The sequence below is a fragment of the Musa acuminata genome, chromosome BXJ3-3 (assembly GCF_036884655.1).
Source record: "Musa acuminata AAA Group cultivar baxijiao chromosome BXJ3-3, Cavendish_Baxijiao_AAA, whole genome shotgun sequence".
NCBI classification, from domain to species: domain Eukaryota; kingdom Viridiplantae; phylum Streptophyta; class Magnoliopsida; order Zingiberales; family Musaceae; genus Musa; species Musa acuminata.
Window position 1 is genome coordinate 23,584,913 of NC_088351.1, and position 25,190 is coordinate 23,610,102.

Sequence of the window (25,190 nt, forward strand, 5' to 3'; positions counted from 1 at the left end):
ACAAAATCCTTGTTGGTAATCTTGCCATTGTTCATCTTGATGTACATTTTGGTTAGTCTTTTATACTTGCCGGTGCATATATAATGCTTGTCACTTATTTTGAAAGTCTTATTAAATGATAAAGAAGCTGTGATTTTTTTCCATGGAAGTCCAACTATTGACTTTTGTTACCTAACTAATCCATTTTAGAAATTTGTCTTTCTTCAACAGTTAAACATGATTTATATCTACGCTGATAGTTTCATAAATGATTTTTTCCATTTTTGTGTAATTTTTGGTTTTATTTTTAATTTTAGATTTTTGTGTGTGTGTGTTGTTGTGGGGGGAGTTATGGTTTCAAGGCCTATGCAGACGTAGGTTTCTGAGTAATTCCTTGGATTTGACACATCACAATTACTTGTTCTGGGTGGGTATAGGGTGGTGTTGGATGGACAATGGTAATCTCTAGGGGAATAGGAGAGGGTAAAGAAAATGGCAGTAATACCATCTTATATTCAGGTACTTTGAGTTTTAGATTGATAGATAACTGGGAGAGCAGGGATTGACAGGAGAATTTGGAATCATAATTAGGTCAATTTGGCTTAGCCAACCAACTCAGATAATTCAAATGGATATACAGGGATTTGTTTGTATCTGCTGAAATATCTGTTGGGAACAGCTGAGATGAATTGAGAGGGATAAAAATGGATCAGATATTGGACAAACAGCATCCATATTGAAGCAGGATCATTTTGAATTTTCTTGAATAAACTTTATTAGTTGAAGTTGTCTTTTGCAGATGTCATAAGTTGTCATATGATAAATTCTATTACACTGCTTGTAGCTAGAAGAACAAAAAAGAAAGCCAAATAAAGAAAGGAAGGAGTTAAATCTTAGGTTTGATTAAAGATTTTTAGGAAAAAGGAAGGCGATAAGTCTTGGATTTGATTGAAGATTTCATCCCTACAGTATAGTTCTTTTTATTGAAGAATCTTGAAAGAAGGAATTCTATCAATTAAATATTTTATCAACAAGAAGGTTCATTAACCAAAGTAAATATGAAATATATGTTGCGTAAAGAATAAAATTTCAAAAATTTCAACTGAATTTTGGTTGAATTCCCAAAATTTTTGTCATTAAAACCAAACAGTCATTTAATCTTACTCTTTGCATATTTTAGACTGTAGAGAACATAACATGGTCAATTTGAAACTATATACATATCAAGGTATGCAATTTCGTACCGTACTAGAGTTTTGACGTTCGCTCGGTTTGATGCGAAACTGTATATTGAGCGGTATACCATTCAGTATATCGTTCGGTATATATATATATACATATATACATATATAAATATATACATATATATATATATATATATATACATATATATAAAATTCGGTGACGTTGCCTCTCTTTTCTCCTAGGCGGGGGTGACGTCGCCTCGTTTATATATATATATATATAAATATAAATTAATAAATATATATTTATATATAAAAAGATTATATATATATATTTTTATAAAAGGCGACGTTGCCTTTTCCTTCTCTCATGCAAGGCGACGTCACCTCATATATATATATATATATATATATATATAATTTATATATAAAATATTTTTATAAAAAGCGACGTCGCATCGCCTCGTTTATGTATATATATATATATAAGATTATAAATATTTATATATAAATATTCTTATAAAAGGCGATGCGATGTCGCCTTTTATAATATATATATATATATATATATTTCGTTCCGTCCGGTAATGGGCGATCCGTGTACCGGTAAACTGATGGACCGATACGTACCACCCGTACTGGATGGTATTATTTGAAATTGCATACCTTGATACATATATCGTTTTAAATATTTAGACTTAGTATTCTGATTTAAGCCTTTTTTCTTAAAATAAATTGTATGGTCAAAGAGATGGAATGAGATGGTTTACATAATATGACCTCTTTATCAACGTATTAAACAAATAATTTATGTAATTTTTTGTTAGCTTATTTATGGGTAATTTTTTCCTTTTACGAGTTAAGGCTTCTTTGTTGTTGGTATGTTGCTAATTTTACATGCCAACAGGTGGTGTACGGTTGTATTTTATAGTTGATATTCAAAACTTTTCTTTTGATTGGTTTGGCAGGACTTCTGATGCATGGTATGCAGTACCGAATGGTACCGCCTGGTATGGGCTGTACGTACTGGTTCGACGGCATACCGGTATGCGGACCGCTCGGTACTGCTACAGTGCTATAGCACTGCTACAGTATGAAAAAGTATAAAATTATTCGGTACACCAGGGTGTACCGCTCGGTACGCCCTGATGTACCACTCGGTACACTAGTACCATACCGTACCGAGCCCGGGTCGAAACGCCGGTACGGTACGGTACGGCGAACCTTGATTCTAATTGTGTCGTGCACTCAAAAACAGTTTTGAACAACTCTGTATCAACTTCACAAATGAAAAGCTGCAACAACATTTCAACCAGGTTTTCCCAAAACTTTTGACATTATTCTGGATATTTCTTGATTATAATTTAACACATGATGCCATGTGCAGCATGTCTTCAAAATGGAGCAAGAGGAGTATACCAAGGAGGAGATTAACTGGAGCTACATAGAGTTTGTCGATAACCAAGATGTTCTGGATTTGATTGAGAAGGTGTATTATTGTTAGTTGTTTCCTGTTGTGCTTTTGTTTTGTTTTTTGATTTACTGGAGAAACTTTTGGCTGTTTTGTTTAGTAAAATTTTGATTATTTCTTTATTTTTCATGTACAACAATCATGCTTTCTAGAACATTGAAATATTGATAGGATAAAATATCAAGAGAACATCTGGTGTGAGTATTAGTCTTAGTAACCTTCAAGAATAGATCTGTATCAGAAAAATTAGTCTAGTTTCTGTCCAATTGTTCCTTTGTTTGCATTTTTTGTTAACCATAGAAGTGAACTGGAGGAAACCATGGTGTGTATAAGATTGACTGTAGTGTATGGTGGGGAGAAAATGGTACACATAAATATCATTGATGGATGGAAACTTCTAGTTGTGAATCCTTTTTGTGGACATATACTTTAATTAATTGCTCAAGACTAAAGGAAAGATGTTCTCCTTAGGTGCTCATGCACTGCTTATTCCAAGAATTTAAATCGGTTGGATATATACAGTATCAATATACTGACCTCTACTGTCAGTATCATAAAAAATAAATAAGTAAATATCAGTAGCAACATATATGGCCCAATACTGATCCTTGTTAGATCAGTAAATACTGGCTGGAACATACAATTTCACTGCTAGTCCTTGGTTTATTCTATTAAACAACAGATGGTTGATCTGTCTACAGGGGGTTTCAGTTACATGGTTTTTTCCTGCAACTGAGCCCTGTCGAGGGCTGTATCACTATTCGGAGTAGAGTCAATTTCCCTTCAACAATGCACCATTCAGTATGATGACAGGGTTGGGAGTGCATCATTCTGCGGATAAAAAAGATTATTGATGTACATAAAAGAGAATGGATGGTAACAGACCAGATCTCTGTAGTTATAGATATGCTCTAATCTATATTTGAAATAATGGTAAATCCCAGTTAAGTATATACTATAGCGATTAGTAATCCACTTTATCATCCCAGTGCAGTTGTAGCACTGAGAATCTCAGTTTATATGACATTGGTAGCCATAGCATATTATTTGTTTTTTGTTGAATGACAGCAGTGGCCTTAACATGTTTCTGTCTCTTTTCTAGAATAACTACTGGTGCAGCCAATTCTTTGATTTGTATAGCCTGTACTGTGTATGATTATGCACCGATTATCCCAGAATATTGTCATTAGCTTCAACAAAATCATTCTAGTGGATGGTAGAAGTCTAGAAGTACATCTGCCAATGCTACTTCTTGATAACTGAAATTTTCTGATTTTAGTATGTCAATGTGATGCATATCAATTTGAGAACTTGACAATCTTTACTGGATTTATTTTAACATATGTGGATATATTGTTCCTTTTCCATATGTGCAAATTTGTATGTTTTTAATTATTTCCCAGTTTTGTATGAATTTTCTTTTTGATGGCCAACTTCGTTTGTCATTTTGACATAAAAAGTTATATCTTCTTTCAGAAACCTGGAGGCATCATTGCACTTCTTGATGAACCCTGGTATGTGTTGATTGCTTCCCTTGTGCTGGTTAACACCTCGTCTTTTTTGTACTTGAGTATAAGCAACAATGGTATTCCTGTATATCCATATACTTATGCTTCTGAAAATATTGGAAAATGAACTTTGGCCAATCTCACACTTTTTGCTTGATTCAGCATGTTTCCCAGGTCAACACACGAGACATTTGCTCAAAAATTGTATCAGACATTAAAAAACAACAAGAGATTTATAAAATCAAAACTTTCTCGTACCAACTTGCTTGATTCATTTGATGATATGCTTAAGTACTTTTATTTGAATCTGCTTTGGGTTTCACTTGTATATCTATACTATCCACCCAGGTAACATATCATGCCGGCTACTTCTTAGACAAAAACAAAGATTATGTTGTGGCAAAACATCAGGATTTACTAAATGCTTCCAAGTGCCCATTTGTTTCGGGTTTATTTCCACCACTTCCTGAAGAGACATCAAAGTCTTCAAAGTTCTCTTCCATTGGCTCCTGCTTTAAAGTAATTTTTTTCTTTGTCCGTTCTTTTTGGTAGTTTTTTTACAGTATAAATATGATGTGGTTATATTTCAATAATTAATAATAAATTGGTATATGAATTGACTCCTTAGACTTCTTTAGTAGTGATATGCTGAGGTAGTACTTATTTATGTATATACGTCTGGAATGTCACTCTGTGCTGACAACAGTTTGCACAACTGTCAAGTATATAACTCACTGCACATTACAAAGCACTTGTCATTTGACTTCTTTAGTCATGGTAAATGTATATTTTATTTTGCCTTTTTTATCCACATAAAATTTTATTCTAATGCAGTAAATGAGTGAGATTTGCTTGTCATACAAATAGGATCATCAATCTTATTCTTTTTCCCCATCGGCATCTATAAGGCAAGGTATGCAATTTCAAATGGTACCGCTCGGTATGGGTGGTACGTACCGGTCCGACGGCATACCGGTACGCGGACCGTCCGCTATCGGACGGAACGTGCTACAGTGATATAGTGCTATAGTAAGAGGAAGAAATATTTAAAACCGCTCGGTAATAGTGATACAGTGCTCCAATGGTCAAATTGACCATTGGAGCCCTTTCTCATAGTATTTAAACCATTCTTCTCTCCTATTTCAATCCATTACATTCTCAAAATCTCTTAAACTATTTCAAACTCTTTTTTGCTCACATTTGTGCTCTCCTAAACTCTACAAAACAACGATTTATGAATTGAATCGAGGCTAATTTGGAAAGATTAAGAGGAAGAACTTTCTAATCAAGAGGTATGTTTACATAAGGACAATCCATAATGGACTGAAATACGAACCTTGCACAAGATATTCTTCAAAGCCCGAAAAAGATATATGATACTATTCTTACTTAATTTACATTGATTTTGCTAAACTTATGCTATTACTATATTTATTTCTAACTTAAAAACCCTATCATAACTTTTTTTTTATTTTCAGATATATTCGGAGGGTTTTACACCTAAATTAGGTGTACCGCTCGGTACACAGTACCGTACCATATCGAGTCAACCTCGAAACACCGGTACGGTACGGTATTGCATACCTTGCTAGAAAGTATAAACATTTATAATCTTTCAAGTTGAATATGTCATATGACAAATATTCGTCCTTAAACTGTTTCAAGAAAGTTGTGTGCCATAAACTTACAAGTTGATTTATTTAATTACTTAATTATTCATGAATATATTTCTAGTTTTGACTTGTGATCATAAAATAAATCTCAGCTACAACTTCAATCTCTGATGGAAACCTTGAACTTAACACAACCACATTACATCAGATGTGTGAAGCCAAATAACGTTCTCAAACCTTCTATTTTCGAGAACTTCAATGTTATCCAACAATTACACTGTGGAGCAAGGTTTGCCGTATTGGACTGTACCGCCCGGTACGGGCGGTACGTACCGGTCCGACAGGCCAGCGGTACGCGGACCGCCCGTACCGTACCGAGCACTGTAGCAGTGTACAGTAACACTGTAGCGGTGTACAGTGCTCGGTACACCTGGGTGTACCGCTCGGTACACCTGGGTGTACCGAGCGGTATACCGTACCGTACCGGTACCGAGCCCGGGTCGAAACGCTGGTACGGTACGATACGGCGAACCTTGCTGTGGAGTATGTTCCTACTTACTATAATTGATTCCTCTTCCCTCTCGAAGTTTTACATAATATTTTACCATTTTGTTTTGTTGCCTTCACGCATGTAGGGTGTTCTAGAAGCAATCAGGATCAGCTGTGCTGGATATCCAACTCAAAGAACATTTTATGAATTTCTCCTTCGGTTCAGTCTTCTTGCCCCAGAAGTTTTGGAAGGAAAGTAAGCCTCTTTACATACGTAAATAAAATTCAAATAAGTTATGAAGTACCTAGTGATGCATGTATTTGATCTAAATATTCTGATGCACCCCCTCTTGGTCTTTTGTAATCCTGGACAGCTTTGATGACAAGGCTGCATGCCAAAAGATTCTGGACAAAATTGGATTGAAAGGTTACCAGGTATGAATGTTGTTACCATTTTTTTAAATTTTTGATAAGTCCTCTACTGGGCAAAACTTGTGGTTTAACTTCAGTGAGCTGAGAACGTTGAAGAATGCAGTACAGATCTTTTTATCAATTGATAAGAAGGGTGGAAACTACAAGGGAAATAGCTTACATTACAGATTCTCTGTCCTACACTGAATTCTGCCAATATTTTGGGCCTGTTTCTTCTTAAAGATTTAGAGAACAAGGATTTTGCCCTGTATAACTTTTCTTTTATCTACATATATCTGTTGATTTTTTCTTCTTTATTATTTGTCAAGCATTACTGTTTGAGGATATCACTTTTTACATAGTGAATCTTTGCATGGGCAGCTAGGCAAGAGCAAAGTGTTCCTGAGAGCTGGCCAGATGGCTGAATTAGATGCTAGAAGAGCAGAGGTGCTTGGAAGAGCAGCCAGAACAATTCAAAGACAAATCCGTACATATATTGCTCGTAAAGAGTTCCTTAGGCTACGGCAAGCATCTGTTTATTTGCAGTCTCTCTGGAGAGGTATAATCCTAATAGAGTGAGAGTGATTCACTTTGACTAAGTTACAAAGTTATCAATTGAAACTTTAAATTAAGTTACCCTGAGACTAAGTTAAGTTTGTTCTTTTATTTAATTATATGGAATTTAGTTGGGAGATCCGTGATCTGATTATTAAGTCTAATATTTTGTTTGGTTGTTCATTTATTTCTTGTGCATCAGTAAAGGAATTCTTCAAATTTGTTCCCAATTTGGTTAAATTCAGGAAGACTGGCCTGTAAACTGTATGAGTGCATTAGACGTGAAGCAGCAACAGTCAAAATTCAGAAGAATTTGCACCGATATTTTGCAAGGAAATCATATACAGCACTTCGAATGTCAGCAATTACGTTGCAAACAGGCTCAAGGGCAATGATTGCTTGCAATGACTTTAGGTTGAGAAAGCAAACTAAAGCTTCAATTTGTATTCAGGTGCCTTAATTCTCTCTGCTGGATATTGCTGCTAAAGCTTAGCTACATGGTTTTACTTTGTCCTGAAAGAGATTACTATTACATATCACCATGAAGTAGCTGTGGGCTATATTCTGCAACACATTAGTTTACCAGTTGTTTATTTGAACTAGTGATTTAAAAAGCGTTAGGCGTCAAAAGACGCCAAAGTCCAAAAACGCCGGAGGCACTAGGCGCTCGCCCGAGTGAAGCGAGACGCTAAAATATTAAAATATATAATATAATTAATAAATATAATTATTTAACAGTATTAAAATTAAAATAATATAATATTAATCTAATAAATACAAATACATTACTGTTACTAGTATACTGTTAATAGTATTCAGTATACTGTTAACAGCATACAGTATATTGTATACTTATACTGTATACTGTTAACAGTATACTTTCGAAAGTGGAGAAGGAAGAGGAGTGTAAGGGAAGACCAAGGGTGCAGCGACAGTGGTAAAAGTGAGCAGCGACAGCGAGAGCGGCGAGCGACAACAATGGCAATGGCAGCGGTAGCGGCAACGAGCAACAACAGCTGTAGCGTGAACGCGAGCAGGGTTAGGGTTAGGCAGTGGCAGCTGATATCAGTGCTTTAGTTGGTTTGATTGAACCAACTAAAGCACCAGAGATCGAACCAGACCTAAAACGCTGGTTCGGTCGCCTGGTTTAACCCAGGCGCTCGCCCGAAGCACCCGACACCTGGGCTCGGGCGAGTGCCCAGGCGGTGCCTCTTTGAAGTGCGCCGCCTGGAAGTGAAGCGAGGTGCTCGGGCCTCGCCTCGCCTCGCCCGAGCACCTAGGTGAGCACCCGAGCGCCTATTGAAATCACTGATTTGAACTATGATTATAAACATATGTTGTCCTCTGCTTGCAGTCTCAATGGCGTTGTCACAGGGATTATTCTTATCACAAGAGGTTGCAAAAGGCAGCACTTACTTATCAGTGTGCTTGGAGACAGAGACTTGCAAGGAAAGAGCTTAGAAAGCTAAGAATGGTCTCTTCTTATCTCTAAATTTCTGAATAACTCCAATAAAATGAAGCCTTTGGATAACGTAGGTCTTATTTCAAATTTTTGCAGGCTGCCAGGGAAACAGGAGCCCTTAAAGAGGCCAAAGACAATCTTGAAAAGCGCGTGGAGGAACTGACATGGCGTTTGCAGCTTGAGAAAAGACTAAGAGTAAATATCCTTCTTAATTGGTATTCTTTGTAGCATTTAATTGTTGGTAATATATCGATGTAGTCTTCTGTATTCTTTTCTTTAATATTCTGGGCTTGGGATGTCATGATGAGTTGCAACATATCTTGTTTCACTCCAATTTGCAGACTGATCTAGAAGAGACAAAAGCACAAGAAATTGCTAAACTGCAAGACATTTTGCATGAGATGCAACTGCAGGTAGAACAAGCAAAATCCACAGTTATTAAGGAACGGGAGGCTGCACGAAAAACTATTGAAGAAGCACTTCCGATCATAAAGGAAACCCCTGTCTTAGTTCAAGGTACAGAAAAGATTGATTCACTAAATGCTGAAATTGAAAACCTTAAGGTACGACCAACAGAACAACTGATGTTAGATTTCTATTTTTATAGACAACTTAATAGTTCTGAATCATAACCATGTACACAATGTGGTAACAGGAAAACATTGAACTACAAAAATTTATAAAAAATACACTGATTAATGAGAGATTCTATGTTATAGCAAATTACATTTGTCTTGTTAAATTAATTAATACGTTGCTCAGTCTGAATATTCAACAACTTTGTGTTTTTTCTCTTGTTGTCTTCATAGGTTTTGTTGCTAATAGAAAAGCAGGCAACAGATTCAGCCAATAAAGCATTTGCTGAAGCTCAGAACAGAAATATTGAACTGATCAAGAAAGTTGAAGATTCTGAAATGAGAGCTGATCAATTTCAAGACACTGTTCAAGGGTTTCTGATTTCATAATTCCTTTTTTGTTTATTCCCAGTATTTTATACATCATGTTGGGCACTTGTTGATGGGAACCTTAATAAATTTAGTTTATATATGATACTGTAATAAAGCTGAAACCAAGTATTAGTCACGTATCCTCCTGAAGCTTTGCTTTCAACATTACAAGGTAATATTTGTGTTTTCTCTCCAAGCACAGGCTTGAAGAGAGAGTCTCAAACCTGGAGTCGGAGAACCAAGTGCTTCGTCAACAGGCGGTTGCCATTTCACCAACTAGCAGAGCTTCATGTTCAAAAACAACTATCTTCCAGGTCCCTATCTCATTTAATTCTTTTTCGACATTTAGCCAACTAGCACATTACTACCAGGCTTTTTTGTGTGTATGTTAGATTTCTTATTGTTGTTATTATATTGTGATCCTTTGGCCACAGAGAAGCACAGAAAATGAGAATATCCTGAATGGTGAATCGAAACTTGCTTTGGTAAGCATGATAATTTCAATTCTGATAAGCATTTGGTCTCCGCAGATATCAAGTCATTTACCCAAAAGACAAGTGAATTAACCTTGGACGATTTTTATACACTAAAAACTGTAGGACTCGAGTCCTGGTTCACCTAATTCCAGAGAACTTCAAAATGATGATAAACCACATAAGTCACTCAATGAGAAGCAGCAGGTATGGCAATATTTAATTTTATAATAAATGCCATTCTATATTTTGGCTTTAAATGTGTGCATCGTATTGATACTAAAATTTATTATGTCTTGTTGTCCTTAATGCTGTATTTTCCTGATAAGCTATGTATTTTCCCTCACAATGTTATTTCTCCAGGAAAATCAGGACTTACTTATTGAGTGTATCTCTAAAGACTTGGGATTCTCTGGGGGTAGGCCTATTGCTGCTTGTGTCATATACAGATGCCTTCTTCATTGGAGATCCTTTGAAGTTGAAAGGACTACTATTTTTGACCATATAATCCAAACAATAGGCTCAGCTATAGAGGTATGAAAAACTTTGTCATTGTTGCTGGTGGTTTAATTGTCTTTCTTCATTAATATTGTGGATCGTGAACCAAATCCAGTTTCAAATTTGTATCAGACGTGTGACAACATACAACATCGATACTATTTTCTTTATACATAATCCTCACTAGTACTATATGATCTTATTCATAGATTTAAACCAGTTCTTGATTTACTAATTTTGCAATTTGTACCTCTGAAGGCCCAGGATAACATTGATGTTTTATCCCACTGGTTGTCCAATTCATCTACTCTATTGTTGCTACTCCAACGAACATTAAAAGCAAGTGGAGCAGCAAGTTTGACTCCACAGAGGCGTAGAATGTCAGCTTTATTTGGGAGGATGTCTCAAGTAAGATGGTGAAACCTTTGGCTTCCCAGAAGATCATGATGCTTTTAGTGTTGATATGGCTTCATCCTGATTTCCTTGTTTAACTCAATTTATGTTAAGTTTTCTTGCATCTTAAGGGAATTCGAGCCTCTCCTCAGAGTGTTGGCCTCTTTTCTTTTAGTGGTCGCATGATGGGTGGATTGAGTGATTTGCGTCAAGTTGAAGCTAAATATCCTGCTCTACTTTTCAAGCTAAATATGGAATGATTGGAGACAATCTAAAGAAAGAAGTAAATTAGTGTCTATACAGCAATATTGGATACAACCATGATTGTTAACTGCTTGCCTCATGTATCCAGGTAATAAAAACTTTCCCAATAGTTTTGCTTGAAATTTTTTTAATATTGTTAACTGTGCAGGCACCAAGAACATCTCGTGCAAGCTTAATTAGAGGCTCACGATCTCAAACAAATGCTATGGCCCAGCAGGCACTGATCGCGCATTGGCAAAGCATAGTGAAAAGCTTAACCAACTATTTGAAAATCCTGAGAGTCAATCATGTAAGTTCTGAGGAGCAGTGCTTTGACTTTTGATATATGTTCGATAAACTTTAGCTTTCCACCTTTCAGGTCCCTCCATTTTTGGTTCGCAAGGTGTTCACCGAAATTTTCTCATTTATAAATGTACAACTGTTCAACAGGTACATATTAAGTGTGATTACATTTCTTTCACTTTTTTAGCCATGTGATTTTTTTCATATTTTCTCATTATAAAGGATAATCTTTTTCTCTGTTATATAGCCTTCTGCTGAGGCGTGAGTGTTGTTCATTTAGCAATGGGGAATATCTCAAAGCAGGGCTGATTGAGTTAGAACACTGGTGCTATGATGCAACTGAAGAGGTGATCTCCTATGATTTCACACAAACTTTGTGAAAGTTTTAAACTAAAATATCATTTGGTCGCAGTATGCAGGTTCCGCATGGGGTGAATTGAAGCATATTAGGCAGGCTGTTGGTTTCCTGGTATGTTTTTTTATGAAGAGCACATTGGTTTATTTATTTTATTTTTGATTTTCTAGTAACCTTATACAATGTGTCCACTGATCCAGGTTATACATCAGAAACCAAAGAAGACCTTGAAGGAGATAACCAATGATCTATGTCCAGTTTGGGCCACTCCTTTGACCTGTTATTATGTCCAAAGCATTGTAATTTAGTTATTGTTCCCATTTTGAATTATTATCTGATTCTGTTTTCAGGTGCTCAGCATACAACAGTTATACAGAATAAGTACAATGTATTGGGATGACAAATATGGAACACAGCGTATCATCAGAGGTTAGTTTGAACTCAGCTGATTGATGTGCTCCTTTTAAATATAGTTTGCTTATTTAGGAAGGTTAGCATTCTGTATTTGTTACCTCCACATAGAAGCTGAATTTCTGTTTTTGAACATTTATTCCCACCCCCCACTTTTTAGGTCATTTCAAGTATGAGAGTTATGATGACTGAGGATGCAAATAGTGCAGTCGGCAGTTCTTTCTTGTTGGATGATGATTCGAGGTGATTCTGCTATTAAAAAAACAAAGGAAGAAGATCTAAACTCCTCGTTGAAAATAGAAAAATCTAAGCTTGATCAATCTTTCATGCAGCATACCATTCTCCGTGGACGATATCTCAAAGTCGATGACTGAGATAGAGGTAGCAGATGTTGATCCACCACCTCTAATTCGTCAGAACTCGGGCTTTGTTTTTTTGCTACAGAGGAAGGAATAGTAGACTTCATCTTCAAGTTTCCTATTCATGCCCAAGAGGTGCATATTCGTCTTGTAGATATGATGTTATTCTATTCATGCCGAATTAGCATAACCAGGGGTAGATTATGATTTTAGTAATCGGGTTTGATTTGTTGATTTAATTTCATGATTCTTTTGATGAGTTGTATTTATTGGCAATAAGCCCCTGTTCTGACTATGGGCTGCTCGGTGTCTACCGTCAAGAAGTGAGAGGATTCTCTTCTCTACTTCAACAAGCATTTAGAAGTTGAACGATTGGCAGCAAGGTTAACGTTTGTTTTATGCTGAACGATTTTTGATGTAGTATATAATTTGTCTTGGTCTTTCCAACAAATTTATACTTGCTACTTGTGATATATGATTTAGTAAAGTGAGATAATAAAAGGATCTGGTTTTGAAGATCGTCCATTGATATTTTATTTTCTTATTTCTTCCATTTATCAAAATCCGGATGGAACATAAAATCACAAGATTTCAAAATACTTTTTTAAATCTGAACTAATTTGAGCTAATTGAAACTGGATGAAGCAAGTAAAATGAATAAAATTTTTCCTGTCAGGGAGAAGCTTTTACGCTCCCCGCAGGCGACGGCGGAATCGCCTGAACCCGGTCTTCGTTGGACTGCCTGCTGGTCACACTCGATTCGCCTCCTTGTAGTTTACGCCGCTCCTTGTCTCGTCTGGAGTTCTGCTTCTCGAGCTTCCAATTTGCATGGCATCGGGCGATGAAGAGGTCCGCCTTGTTGTTGACGTCGGGGCTCGGGCAGAAAACTGCCACCCCCACCCCCACCCCCACCTCTGTTTCTCTTGCCTTCGTCTCTCCCTCATGGTCCTTGCTGCTGTGCCTCCTCACCATCTCATCCGACGGAGGCGGCGGTTTCTTGGGGGATAAGGGCGGGAGAGGGTGCTTAGAAAGCTGGGACTTTTGTGGCCGTGGTGGCAGGGAGGACAAACGCAGGAAGGGCACCTTGTTATGGTCGGTCTTTTCTTTCCCCTCGCTCTGTGATGGAGCAGAGGGCGGTGGGTGTAAGACTTGCTCCCTGGACTGACGGATTAGCATCGGAGGTGGTGGAGGAGCTGCTGAGAACGAGTTGATCTGGCACTTCTTACTTTCCCCTTTCTTGTGAGACAATACATGGTGGAAGAGCGGGGGAGGTGGTGGCGGTGGAGAATGGGAAGAAGCGGAGACCTCGTAGTGAACCGATACATCATCGGGAGATCTCATCGCCTTGCTTCCTTTCTTCTGCTGATCAAACAAAGTGATAGCTGCGGCAGCGGAGTCCTTCGCCCCACCGCCGCTCCGTTTTTCATGCCTCCTCTTCTCCTCCTCCTGTGGCAGCGGCGGCGGTGGCGGCAGAAGATGAGGCGGTGGCGACGCCGGCGGCGACTTATGAGGCTTTTCGAGTCCCAAAAAGTTATGATCTTGCTTCACCTCCCATTTTAGAGTATTCCCGACGCTTCTCCTCCTCCGACGCCGTGATCTCGCCGGCGCTTGGGGCGACAGCGGGTGCCTCTCGATCTCAAGGTTTATGCTTTGTTCCGCTTCCCTCTCAGGAAGCTTCTCTAAGTTCCTCCTCCTCGGCTGTCGCTGTCTGCAAGGCGGCGGTGGATGGGGCTTCTCCGATCCAAATATCTCATCTTTGTCCACCTTCCTCTCTTCCGGGAACTTCTCCACGCACCTCCTCCTCCTGGACTGGCGCTTCCTCGGTGGCGACGGCAACTGGGGCTTCTCCGATCCAAAAATCTCATCTTTGTCCACCTCTCTCCCTTCTGGAAACCCCTCGACGCTCCTCCTCCTTGACTGGCGCTGCGGTGGTGGCGACGGTGGATGGGGCATCTGCAATCCAAAAATGCCATCTTCGTCCACCTCTCTCCCGGGGAGCTTGTATACCGATCTCCTCTGCTGCCGCTGCGGCGGTGGCGACGGTGGGCTCGGCGAAGATCTAGATATCGGAGAAGGGCTCCGCCGCAGAACTAAGGTGTCCACCGGAATCGTCTTCGACTTAATATCCCCAAAATTCTGCCGCTGCCAACCCCTGGATTCCGGTCCCCGGCGATAATGCTGTATATCATCGTAGCAACGCCACCCGTCGGCGTCGGCTGCTGCAGCGGCACCGCTGCCCAATGACATCACATCCGGCCTCAGATCCGGGTAGTAGCTGCTGCTCCGCATCCGATTAAAGCCCGCCGTTGGACTGGTCTGCAGGGGGCGGGAGTACCTAACCTGGGCGGTGGGACTGGTGAACCTGAGCCAGTCGTCGAGGGCCTGCCGAGGGGACCTCTCGGGACCGTCGCCGCCAGAGCGGCGGCCGAGGACGCCACAGAGAACGAAGAAGAGCACGAGAAGGAAGATGAGGGCATCCCATCCCTTCCTCGTCACAATGGGACGGGAGATACGTGAAGAGGAAGAGAGCCAGGGAGGAAAGAAGAGTAGAATAAGAACGGAGAACAACAGCATTAAAACCCATGGCTTAATTCCACCACCGCCACCAGCGGTAGCAGCAGAATAAGGCGGTTCCCCTTCTCTGTTCATTTCGAATACGAGCTTCCGGTGGCACGGCGAGAGGTGGCGTTGAGTGGCGGTGGAATGTGCGTGGTTTCTTTATCTATCTTTAAAGCGAGTTCGCAAAAGGACACCATCAATTAAAATCTCAGCAGGGGAGACCGGGAATAGGATCCAAGTCAATGCGGACGAAGAACGATGCCGTATCATGCTTGGTAACATGATTCCCATAGCTTGGTGGATGAAAGAACGATGCCGTATCATGCTTGTTAACAGTGTCCCGAAGCATGTCAGAGTCAAGTGGATGAAGAGTGATACTATATCATGCTTGTTAACATGATTGGCGTAGATTCATTTAACACAAGTAAAGAAGAAACCATAGAAAAGAGAATCTTTTAATCACAAAAAGTTATTTACACAGCTGATAAAGATCAGAACCGTTGATAGCAAATTTGGACACACTCGACGCACCCTTTGGGGTGGCGACAAGGAAATATGGACCATCCATCACAGGCACCTCCTCTGATAAATCACTATGTGATCTCATCTTAGTTATCTAGTCCATCCTTCCCGGTTGTCCAATATAAATGTCGTACCCTTAAGTTCGCGCTCAAATCACACCATTCTTCTCCTCTTTCTTTTGGGCCAGGAGAGATGAGGCTCTCGAAATCAAGAAATCAACGACGCGATATGGGAAGGCGTGATCCATTCTTATCGGCAATGCCACACGTAACGCTCTACATGTGACCTCGACTTGATTGGGAATAAGGCGGATCTTATCCACGCCTTTGTCGGCTTCGACCCTATATCTCGTGCTCGAGTTTATCGCGATCGTACCTCTGGCACCTCTCATCGCTATGCTTACATCAACTTCCACGCCTCTGTCGTTGATACTACTAACCCTAATTAACCCTCTCGTTCAGGCTTCTTTGATCGATCTTTGATGCTTTCCTTGAAACCCTTTTTTGGATATGTTTTTGAAGTTAGGGATTGCCCTCAAGACGATGAATCATGCCTCGTTAAAGGAAAAAATCGATGTGGATTAGATTACAAATCAAAAGCATTAATATCTAGAAAATCTTTTAATGATTGTAATCAAGAAATCATAGAAGAGTATCGAATAGAAGAGATATTAGAAAATCTAAAAACTCATGCTATTAAATTTTGACCCTGAATCTCTCACCCTTGAAAATATTTTTTTTCAAATTATATTTATAAATTATCTAGGCTTTCTATGGAAGTAAGCACCTAGGGCTCTTTTTTTATTTAAAATAAATTTTCAAAAGGTAAGATCGATACCACATCATTCATTAAATATTTTATAATATTTTTTTATTATTCAAAATTATATTGATAATATCAATTTTGGTACAAATTTATATTAAATCTTTATCTAAATTATTTATTAAGAGTATCAACTAATAATTTGAAATGATAAAAATAATGGAGAATGCTTTGATAAAAAAATGTATAGAAGCAATATACTATATCTCACTACAACTAGATATAATATTTAGTGTTGGACTTTGTGTAAGATTTCAATCTAATCCCAAACAATCTTACTTTAAAATAATAAAAATAAAGTAGATACTTAAAAGTAATATTTGTTGAATCTTGAATTTTGATGATGAAACCAATTGATAAGTGTTATGATTTGATCTGTGTTTTAAGTGACGTAGGATGCTTCGATCAAGGAGAGACATTTAAAGCAGGAAGAATCATGTTGAATCGAAAAACATGTCAGGAGATTGGACGTCGGATCGAAGGATCGGTCGACGTATCGATAGAAGGCTTCGGGCCATGGATTCGGGCATCGGACCAAGAAGAGCGGATATTGAGCTAAGGATATCGGAGTTGCGGAGGTCAACTGGCCGATTGGGCAATAGACCGCAAGAGAGGACGAAGTGTCGAAGAATCAGACGAAGCGTCGATGGACCAATGACATGCTAGATGACATTATTCATGCTTAGTAATAATTGTTTAGATCGAAGTATATTTTTATGTGTGTAGGATTAACTATGATAGCAAGGCATAAAGCAAAATGAAGTCTCGAAGTCAAGGACACGATTTCGTTAGGAGTTCGAGAGTTCGTCGAAAGTCCGGACGTTCATTGGAAGTTCTGTCGGAACCAACCGAGAAGTCCAGGAGCTTGCCAAAGAAGCTCGTCGGAACTCGCTAGGAAGGTCGTTGTGAAGTCCAGGAGCTTGTCGGGAGTCCACCAAAACATTACTGAGAGTTCGTTGGAAGATTGTCGGAAGCTTGCCGAAAGAAACTGGATTTATTTTACTTAGAATATGTCTTAGGAATCGTAATTAGCACATAATAGGAGTTGGGATTGGGAGGTAATCCCATCAACTCTGTTAGGGGCCAACTGAGCCCGAAGTTGGGCTGGTTTGGGTCGAATTCAAGGCTCAACCAGGATGCTGAAAGCTTGGCTGGCGATGGCGCCGCTTGGGAGACTCAGTCTCCTAGGTGGTCTGGGCGGTGGTACCGCCCAGACTGGGTAGTGGTACTGTCGGCAGTAAATGCTACCAGCGGTGGTATCGCCCTTGTTAGGCGGTGGTACCGCCAGAGTGTTGAATCTCGTATTTTGATGATGAAACTAATTAATAATTATGTTTATATTTTAATCTATGTTTTGAGTGACACAAGATGCTTCAATCAGGATGAGACAATTAAAGTAGGAAAAATCATGTTGGGCCGGAGGAACATGTTAGAAGATTGGACGTCGGGCCGGTGGATCGGTCAACGCATCGATAGAAGAATTCGAGCATCAGGCCAAGAAGAGCGGACATTACGCCAAGGATATTGGAGTTGCAGAGTCAACTGGCCGATTGGGCAATAGGCTGCAAGAGAGGACGATGCACCAAAGAATCGGACGAAGCATCGAGGGACCAATGACATGTCAGACAACTTGATTAATGCTTAGTATTAATTGTCTAGATCGAAGTTTGTTTTACATGTGCAGGATTAACTACGATGGCAGTAAGACATGTAGTAGGAGTTGCGCCGGAGTCAAGACCATGATCACGTTGGGGGTTCGAGAGTTTGATAGAAGTCGGGACGGTCGTCGGAGGTTTTACGGGAACAAATCCGAGAAGTCCAGGAGCTTGCCAAAGAAGCTCGTCGGAACTCGCCAAGTGGATCGTCGCAAGTCCAGGAGTTTGCCGGAAGTCCGCCGAAGCATCACCGAGGGTTCGTCGGATGTTCGTCGGAAGCTCGCCGGAAGAAGCGATTGACACACCGGAGCAAGTTGCAGTATTAATGTCTTAAATATCGTAGTTAGTATGTAGATTAAGTTAGGAATCAGAGGTGATCCCATTAACTTAATCTGGGGGTAATTAGGCCCTTAACAGACCCAAGGCCAAATAGATCAGCCCATTCGGACCCATAATTCCTGACCAACGGTGGCACCGCTTAGGAGCTCAGTCTCCTAGGAATGCCAAGCGGTGGTACCACCCCTGTCAAGCAGTGGTACCACCTGAGCTCGGTCTCCGAGCGAAGTCAGGTGGTGGTACCGCCCTTGTCAGGCGGTGGTACTACCTAAGCTCGGTCTCCGAGCAATTCCAGGCAGTAGTACCGCCCAGTTATGGCGGTAGTACCGTCAAGACCCCGAAAATCTGGGAGATGGTATTTTTGAGCTCCAAATTTGAACTAGTTGGGGCCTATATAAACCCCACCCTTTCCTGTATGAAAGAGCACCGAAAGCTTATATTTATTTTAAGAATTTGAGAGCTCAAAAGTGTTGTAAAAGGCAAAAAGTTCTTCTCCCTCTTTTCATCTAAGTTTTGATCATTCAAGAGAGGAGTGGAAATCTGTAAGGGTTGTCTCCTAAGCCCGTCAAAAGGAGTAAAGCTATAAAAAGGCAGTTGGCCTTCGCCTATTGAAGGAAGGCCTCTAGTGGATGTCGGTGACCTCATCGGAGGAGGAAGCCAAAAGTGGATGTAGGTCAAGATTGACCGAATCACTTTAAATCTCGGTTTGCATTTACATTATGCTTTTTATCTTAATTGCAAACTGCCTCCATTGCTTTACATCATCTATACTTATGTTTGCTCTCAAGTTAAAGTTCTTTCCGAAACAGTTTTCGTACGAAAGTTTTTTTAACCAATGAAAGTTTTTCGTTGCACTAATTCACCCCCCCCCCCCCCCACTTAGTACTCTTGATCCCAACAATTGGTGTCAGAACCTCCTTATTTCTCAGTTGGATTAACACCTAAGAGAAATAGCTCTTTTCGGCAACCAAGAGAGTCACTCTCTCATTCGTTCTCCCTTCTTCAATGGGACGGACTACACTTATTGGAAAACTCGAATAAGAGTTTTCTTGCTTTCATTGAATCTTGATTTATGGCACATAGTCAAAAACGGATTTGAAATGTCTTCTCTTCCAATGAACCATTGGAATAATTTGGAGAAGAAGACGTTTTCTCTAAATGCAGAGGCTATGAATGCCTTGTTTTGTGCCTTAGATAAAAATAAATTCAATCGAGTTTATTTATGCGAAACGATTTTTGACATATGGCACACTCTTAAAATCACACACGAAGGCACTTCTAGAGTTAAAGATTCGAAAATCAACTTTTTAATGCATGATTTCGAGCTTTTTTAAATGAAGCCAAGTGAAACCATTGTTGACATATACACCCGTTTTACGAATGTCGTCAATGGTTTAAAAGATCTTGGCAAATGTTTTTCGAATTTTAAACTTGTAAACAAGATTTTGCGTTCTCTTAATAAAACTTGGGATTCAAAAGTAATCGCTATTCAAGAATCAAAAGATTTGAACCATTTCCCACTCGAAAAACTAATTGGGTCTTTAATGACCTACGAAATGAACAATGTGACAAAAAAGAGAACTCGAGAATAACCTTCCAAAGAACAGGAAGGATTTGGGACATAGAATATTTGAAGACCACTCGAGCATAAGCTCAAGTGATGGTGAATTTAAACTACAAATGAAACAAAAATTAAAAAACAAAAAGAATGGAACTACTTACTTTGAACGCAAGAAGAAGAACAAAAATTGGGATGAATCAAGCTCCTCCGAAGATGAGGAGAAAATCAAGAAAGGCGAGGTGGCAAACTACGCCTTAACCGCTTTTAATGATGAGGTAATCGAAATCCCCCTAATTTACTTCGAAATTACATAATGCCTTTCATGATGCATTTTTTTTTTAAATTTAGCTTTGAATTAATTTTCTTAAAAATTAAATGTTTAAAAATAAAAATACAAAAATATGATCATGCTCGTAATTTTAAAAATGACAAATTACATATTTTATGTTAATGCAATAAAATGTTAGATATAAATCTAATGATTGTACACCTAGTAAGATTAATCTTATGTATGTGCTTGAGAAGCAATAATATATATTTTGATGATTTCCATATTGCTTTTCAATTACGATGCATGGCTTTTGTATGGAAGGTTTGATGATTTTTTTTATGGACCTTGTCTTTGGTTTTGATATATGAATAAAATTTGAGCATGCTAATATAAAATCAATTATATAAATTAAAACTAAAGAAGTTTTAGATATCTATAAGAATCATTTAAAATTATGTTCAATGAAACATTGCTTGATGTTGTAATGAAAATATTGAAGTTTTGATACCATGATTTGACGATTTTATGCATGAGATTTTAAAGTTATACATGATGCTTTTTGTGAGTTATTGGTCTTAATGGTTCTTATGATGAAATTCATTTTTTGATCCTAAATTTTGATGCATATTTTTGTTTGGCATAAATGAAATAAGTCACATGAATTGAAATAACTAAAAGAAGAAAAGGTTTCTCCTAGAAAAATTTATTTTTTTACTTTATTAATTTTTCCAAAAAGGAGATAAATGAATCTATTATGAATCTCTTGGACCATGAAAATAATTTTGATGATTTAAATTTGAATAAATTTTTATCGAAATCATGATCTTGATTTCTCGTGATTTATAACTTGAAATTGTTTATGAATCAAGATCTTGTTTTGTTTTGCTCCCATGTTTCTTCTTATCGTTTACCAAAGAAGAAAAATTATCCAAATGAATCTTGAATGTTCTTTTGGTATTTATGAATTAATTATAACTTGAAAGATTTGTTATGAATCAACATTTTTTTATTAATCGTTCTCCTACGATTCCACTTGGTATTTTCTTAAAAGGAGATTTTCTAATGAATCATGATTCTTCTTATGAAGTTCTTGGATTTATTACTTGATTTTCTTTTAAAACAAGATCTCTTCTTTGTATTCCTATGATTTTTCTTGATGTTTCATTTAAAGAAGAGATTTACTATATGAATCATGTCTTTTGGTATTCAAGTGATTTTATCTTTCATGACATGATGTCATTGTATTTATGGCTTATATGCCTTGAAATGATTAAAATATTTTATACTATTTTGTTCTTCCCTTCTTCTTTCTTGTTTACAATGATAAAATGGGGAGAAATTTTGATCATGTATGGTAGGATATAATTTAACAAAATTTATACCATCATGATGTGAAATATTAATGATTTGAAATACTATAATTTGTTGCTAAAATGATGTATTATGAATGACTTAGAATCATGTATGATGTGCTCAAAATAATGATGAGTATTTTGAAAATCAATATTTGTATCATGTTTGACGATTTTACATTTTAATAATATGCATGATGAGTTGTAGTGATGATTGATTTATTTTTAATATCATGCATGAAAAAAGAAATGTAAGGTTTTGAAATTGTACATGTTTTAATTTGAAAATATTATGATGTACAAATAAGAATGATACTTACCTTGTCATGATTTGAAGATTATAGTAAAGGGAAATGAACTACACTATTGTATTGTTATTCCCTTCTATTTGACAATGACATAGGGGGAGCAAACTTGCTAGCTTGCTAATCTCAAAAAGGAAGCAAGAAGTGCTAAGTTACACATTTCAAAAAGAGGCAAAATAGTCTATCTTGCACATCTCAAGAGATGTAAAATTTTGCTAACTTTTTATATATAAAATTTGATAGCTTGCATACTATAAATTTGCATACCAATTGTGCTATCTTGCCTATCTCAAGATGCAAATCATGCTAATTTGCACTTTGCAAAAGAAGTAAAAAACAGTACTTCTCAAAAGAGAAGAAAGAGCTTGCTATCTTGAACATCGAAACAAAAATTGCAAAAGTGCTATGTAAAACTTGCATATCTAAAACTTGATAGCTTGAATATTCTAAGCATGATGCAACACTTGCTAAATTTTCTAGCTTCAAAACTGCATGATGATAAAACTTGATATTATGTTTTTCATGCAATAAGTAATTCATCACAAACACATAAGAGTTGGAACTTCTCCTTTTTGTTGATGACAAAGGGAGAGAAATATGTTGATGACATGCATGATTTGATCATGACATATTGCTTAGATTTTTGAATCCAAGAGTTTCTATCAATAAGCCATATTGATAGGGGGAGTTTGTTTAAACTATAGGAGTTAAGTTTAACTCCGTCATCAATTGGTTGTCATCATCAGAAAGGGGGAGATTGTTGAATCTCATATTTTGATGATGAAACCAATTGATAATTGTGTTTATGTTTTAATCTGCATTTTGAGTGACACAGGCTGCTTCGATCAGGATGAGACAATTAAAGCAGGAAAAATCATGTTGGGCCGGAGGAACATGTTAGAAGATTGGACGTCGTGCTAGTGGATCGGTCGACGTATCGACAGAAGGTTTCGGGCCATAGATTCAGGCATCAAGCCAAGAAGCGCGGACATTGCGCCAAGGATATCGGAGTTGCGGAGTCAACTGGCCGATTGGGCAATAGGCCGTAGGAGAGGACGAAGCGCCGAAGAATCAGACGAAGCGTCGAGGGACCAATGACATGCCGGACAACTTGATTAATGCTTAGTATTAATTGTCTAGATCGAAGTTTGTTTTATATGTGTAGGATTAACTACGATGGCAGTAAGACATGTAGTAGGAGTTGCGCTGGAGTCAAGACCATGATCACGTCGGGGGTTCGAGAGTTCGATAGAAGTTTAGACGGTCGTCGAAGGTTCTACAGGAACAAATCCGAGAAATCCAGGAGCTTGCCAAAGAAGCTCGTCAAAACTCACCAAGTGGATCATCGTAAGTCTAGGATTTTGCCGGAAGTCCGTCGGAGCATCGCCGAGGGTTCGTCGGATGTTCGCCAGAAGTTCGCCGGAAGCTCGTCGGAAGAAGCAATTGACGCACCGGAGCAAGTTACATTATTAATGTCTTAAATATCATAGTTAGCATGTAGATTAAGTTAGGAATGAGAGATGATCCCATTAACTTAATCTGGGGGCAATTGGGCCCTTGACAAACCCAAATTGGGCCGAATGGATCAGCCCATTCGGACCTAGAATTCTTGGCCGCCACTGCCTAGGCCGACGGTGGCACCGCCTATGAGTTCAGTCTCCCAGGAATGCTAGGCGGTGGTACCACTTGAGCTCAGTCTCCGAGAGAAGTTAGGCAGTGGTACCGCCCCTGTTAGGTGGTGGTACCGCCTGAGCTCGGTCTTTGAGCAATGTTAGGCGCTAGTACCACCCAGTTATGGCGGTAGTGCCGCAAGGACCCAAGAAATCCGAGAGATGATATTTTTAAACTCCAAATTCAAATCAATTGGGGCCTATATAAACCCCATCCTTTCCAGCATGAAAGGGCACCGAAAGTTTGCATTTATTATGAGAATTTGAGAGCTCAAAAGTATTGTAAAAGGCTAAAAGTTCTTCTCCCTCTTTTCATCTAAGTTTTGATCATTCAAGAGAGGAGTGGAAATTTGTAAGGGTTGTCTCCTAAGTCCGTCAAAAGGAGTAAAGCTGTAAAAGGCTGGTTGGCCTTCGCCTATTGAAGGAAGGCCTATAGTGGATGTCGGTGATCTCATCGGAGGAGGAAGCCAAAAGTGGATGTAGGTCAAGATTGACCGAACTACTCTAAATCTTGGTTTGCATTTACATTCTGCTCTTTATCTTAACTGCAAAATGCCTCCATTGCTTTACATCATATATACTTTCGTTTGCTCTCAAGTTAAAGTTCTTTCCTAAACGGTTTTCGTATGAAAGTCTTTTTAACCGACGACAGTTTTTCGTTGCACTAATTCACCCCCCTCCTCTTAGTGCTCATGATCCCAACACAAAGCTCGGTCTCCGAGCTCTATCAGGTGGTGGTATCGATTGGGAGGTGGTACTGCCTAGTGTCAAGATGCCAAGCAGTGGTACCGCCTAGCACAGGTGGTGGTACCGCCCGTACTCGGGATGAGATATTTTTAGGCTCGAAGTTTGAATAAACTTGAAGCCTATAAATACCCCTCTCATCCCTGGATAAGAAACACACAACTGAGAGCAAAAAGGGAAAGAAAACTCTGTTTTAATTATGTGTGAACTCCTCTCAAAGATCTAAGTATTAGAATAGTTTCAGAGAGGAGTAAGTGAGGGTGTAAGGGTTATCTCCTAAACCTGGTAAAAGGAGAATCAAGTTGTAAAAGGTGGTTGGTCTTCGCCTATTGAAGGAAGACCGATAGTGGATGCCGGTGGCCTCGACGGAAGAGTAATCAACATAGTGGATGTAGGTCACGACGACTGAACCACTATAAAAATCTGGTTTGCATTTCCTTTAAGCACTTTACTTTAACTGTAATCTACCTTCTTATTGCTTTCAAAGTTAAGCATTTTAGAAATTAGTTTTATCGTACGAAAGAATTTTCTTAAACCGACATTTTTACTACTGCACTAATTCACCCCCCCCTCTTAGCGCTGACTCGTTCCTAACAGTTGGTATTAGAGCCTCGTCTTTTATATTTGGTTTAACACCTAAATAGAAATGACTCTTTTTGGCTTTCAAGAGGGTCACTCTTTCATTTGTCCTCTCTTGTTCAATGGGACAGACTACACATATTGGTGTTGAATCTCGGAT

The 25,190-nt window shown here is 38.6% G+C and overlaps 1 protein-coding gene and 1 pseudogene across 1 annotated transcript; one reads left to right on the top strand and one right to left on the bottom strand.

The window, feature by feature from the left end:
* Positions 1–4,490: 4,490 nt before the first annotated feature.
* LOC135634003 (myosin-17-like) lies at positions 4,491–13,127 on the top strand (annotated as a pseudogene).
* Positions 13,128–13,326: 199 nt separating this feature from the next.
* On the bottom strand, positions 13,327–15,303 carry LOC135632500 (uncharacterized). Its single transcript, XM_065141106.1, has one exon. It carries the CDS (start codon positions 15,301–15,303, stop codon positions 13,327–13,329), a length of 1,977 nt encoding a protein of 658 aa, XP_064997178.1.
* Positions 15,304–25,190: the final 9,887 nt, after the last annotated feature.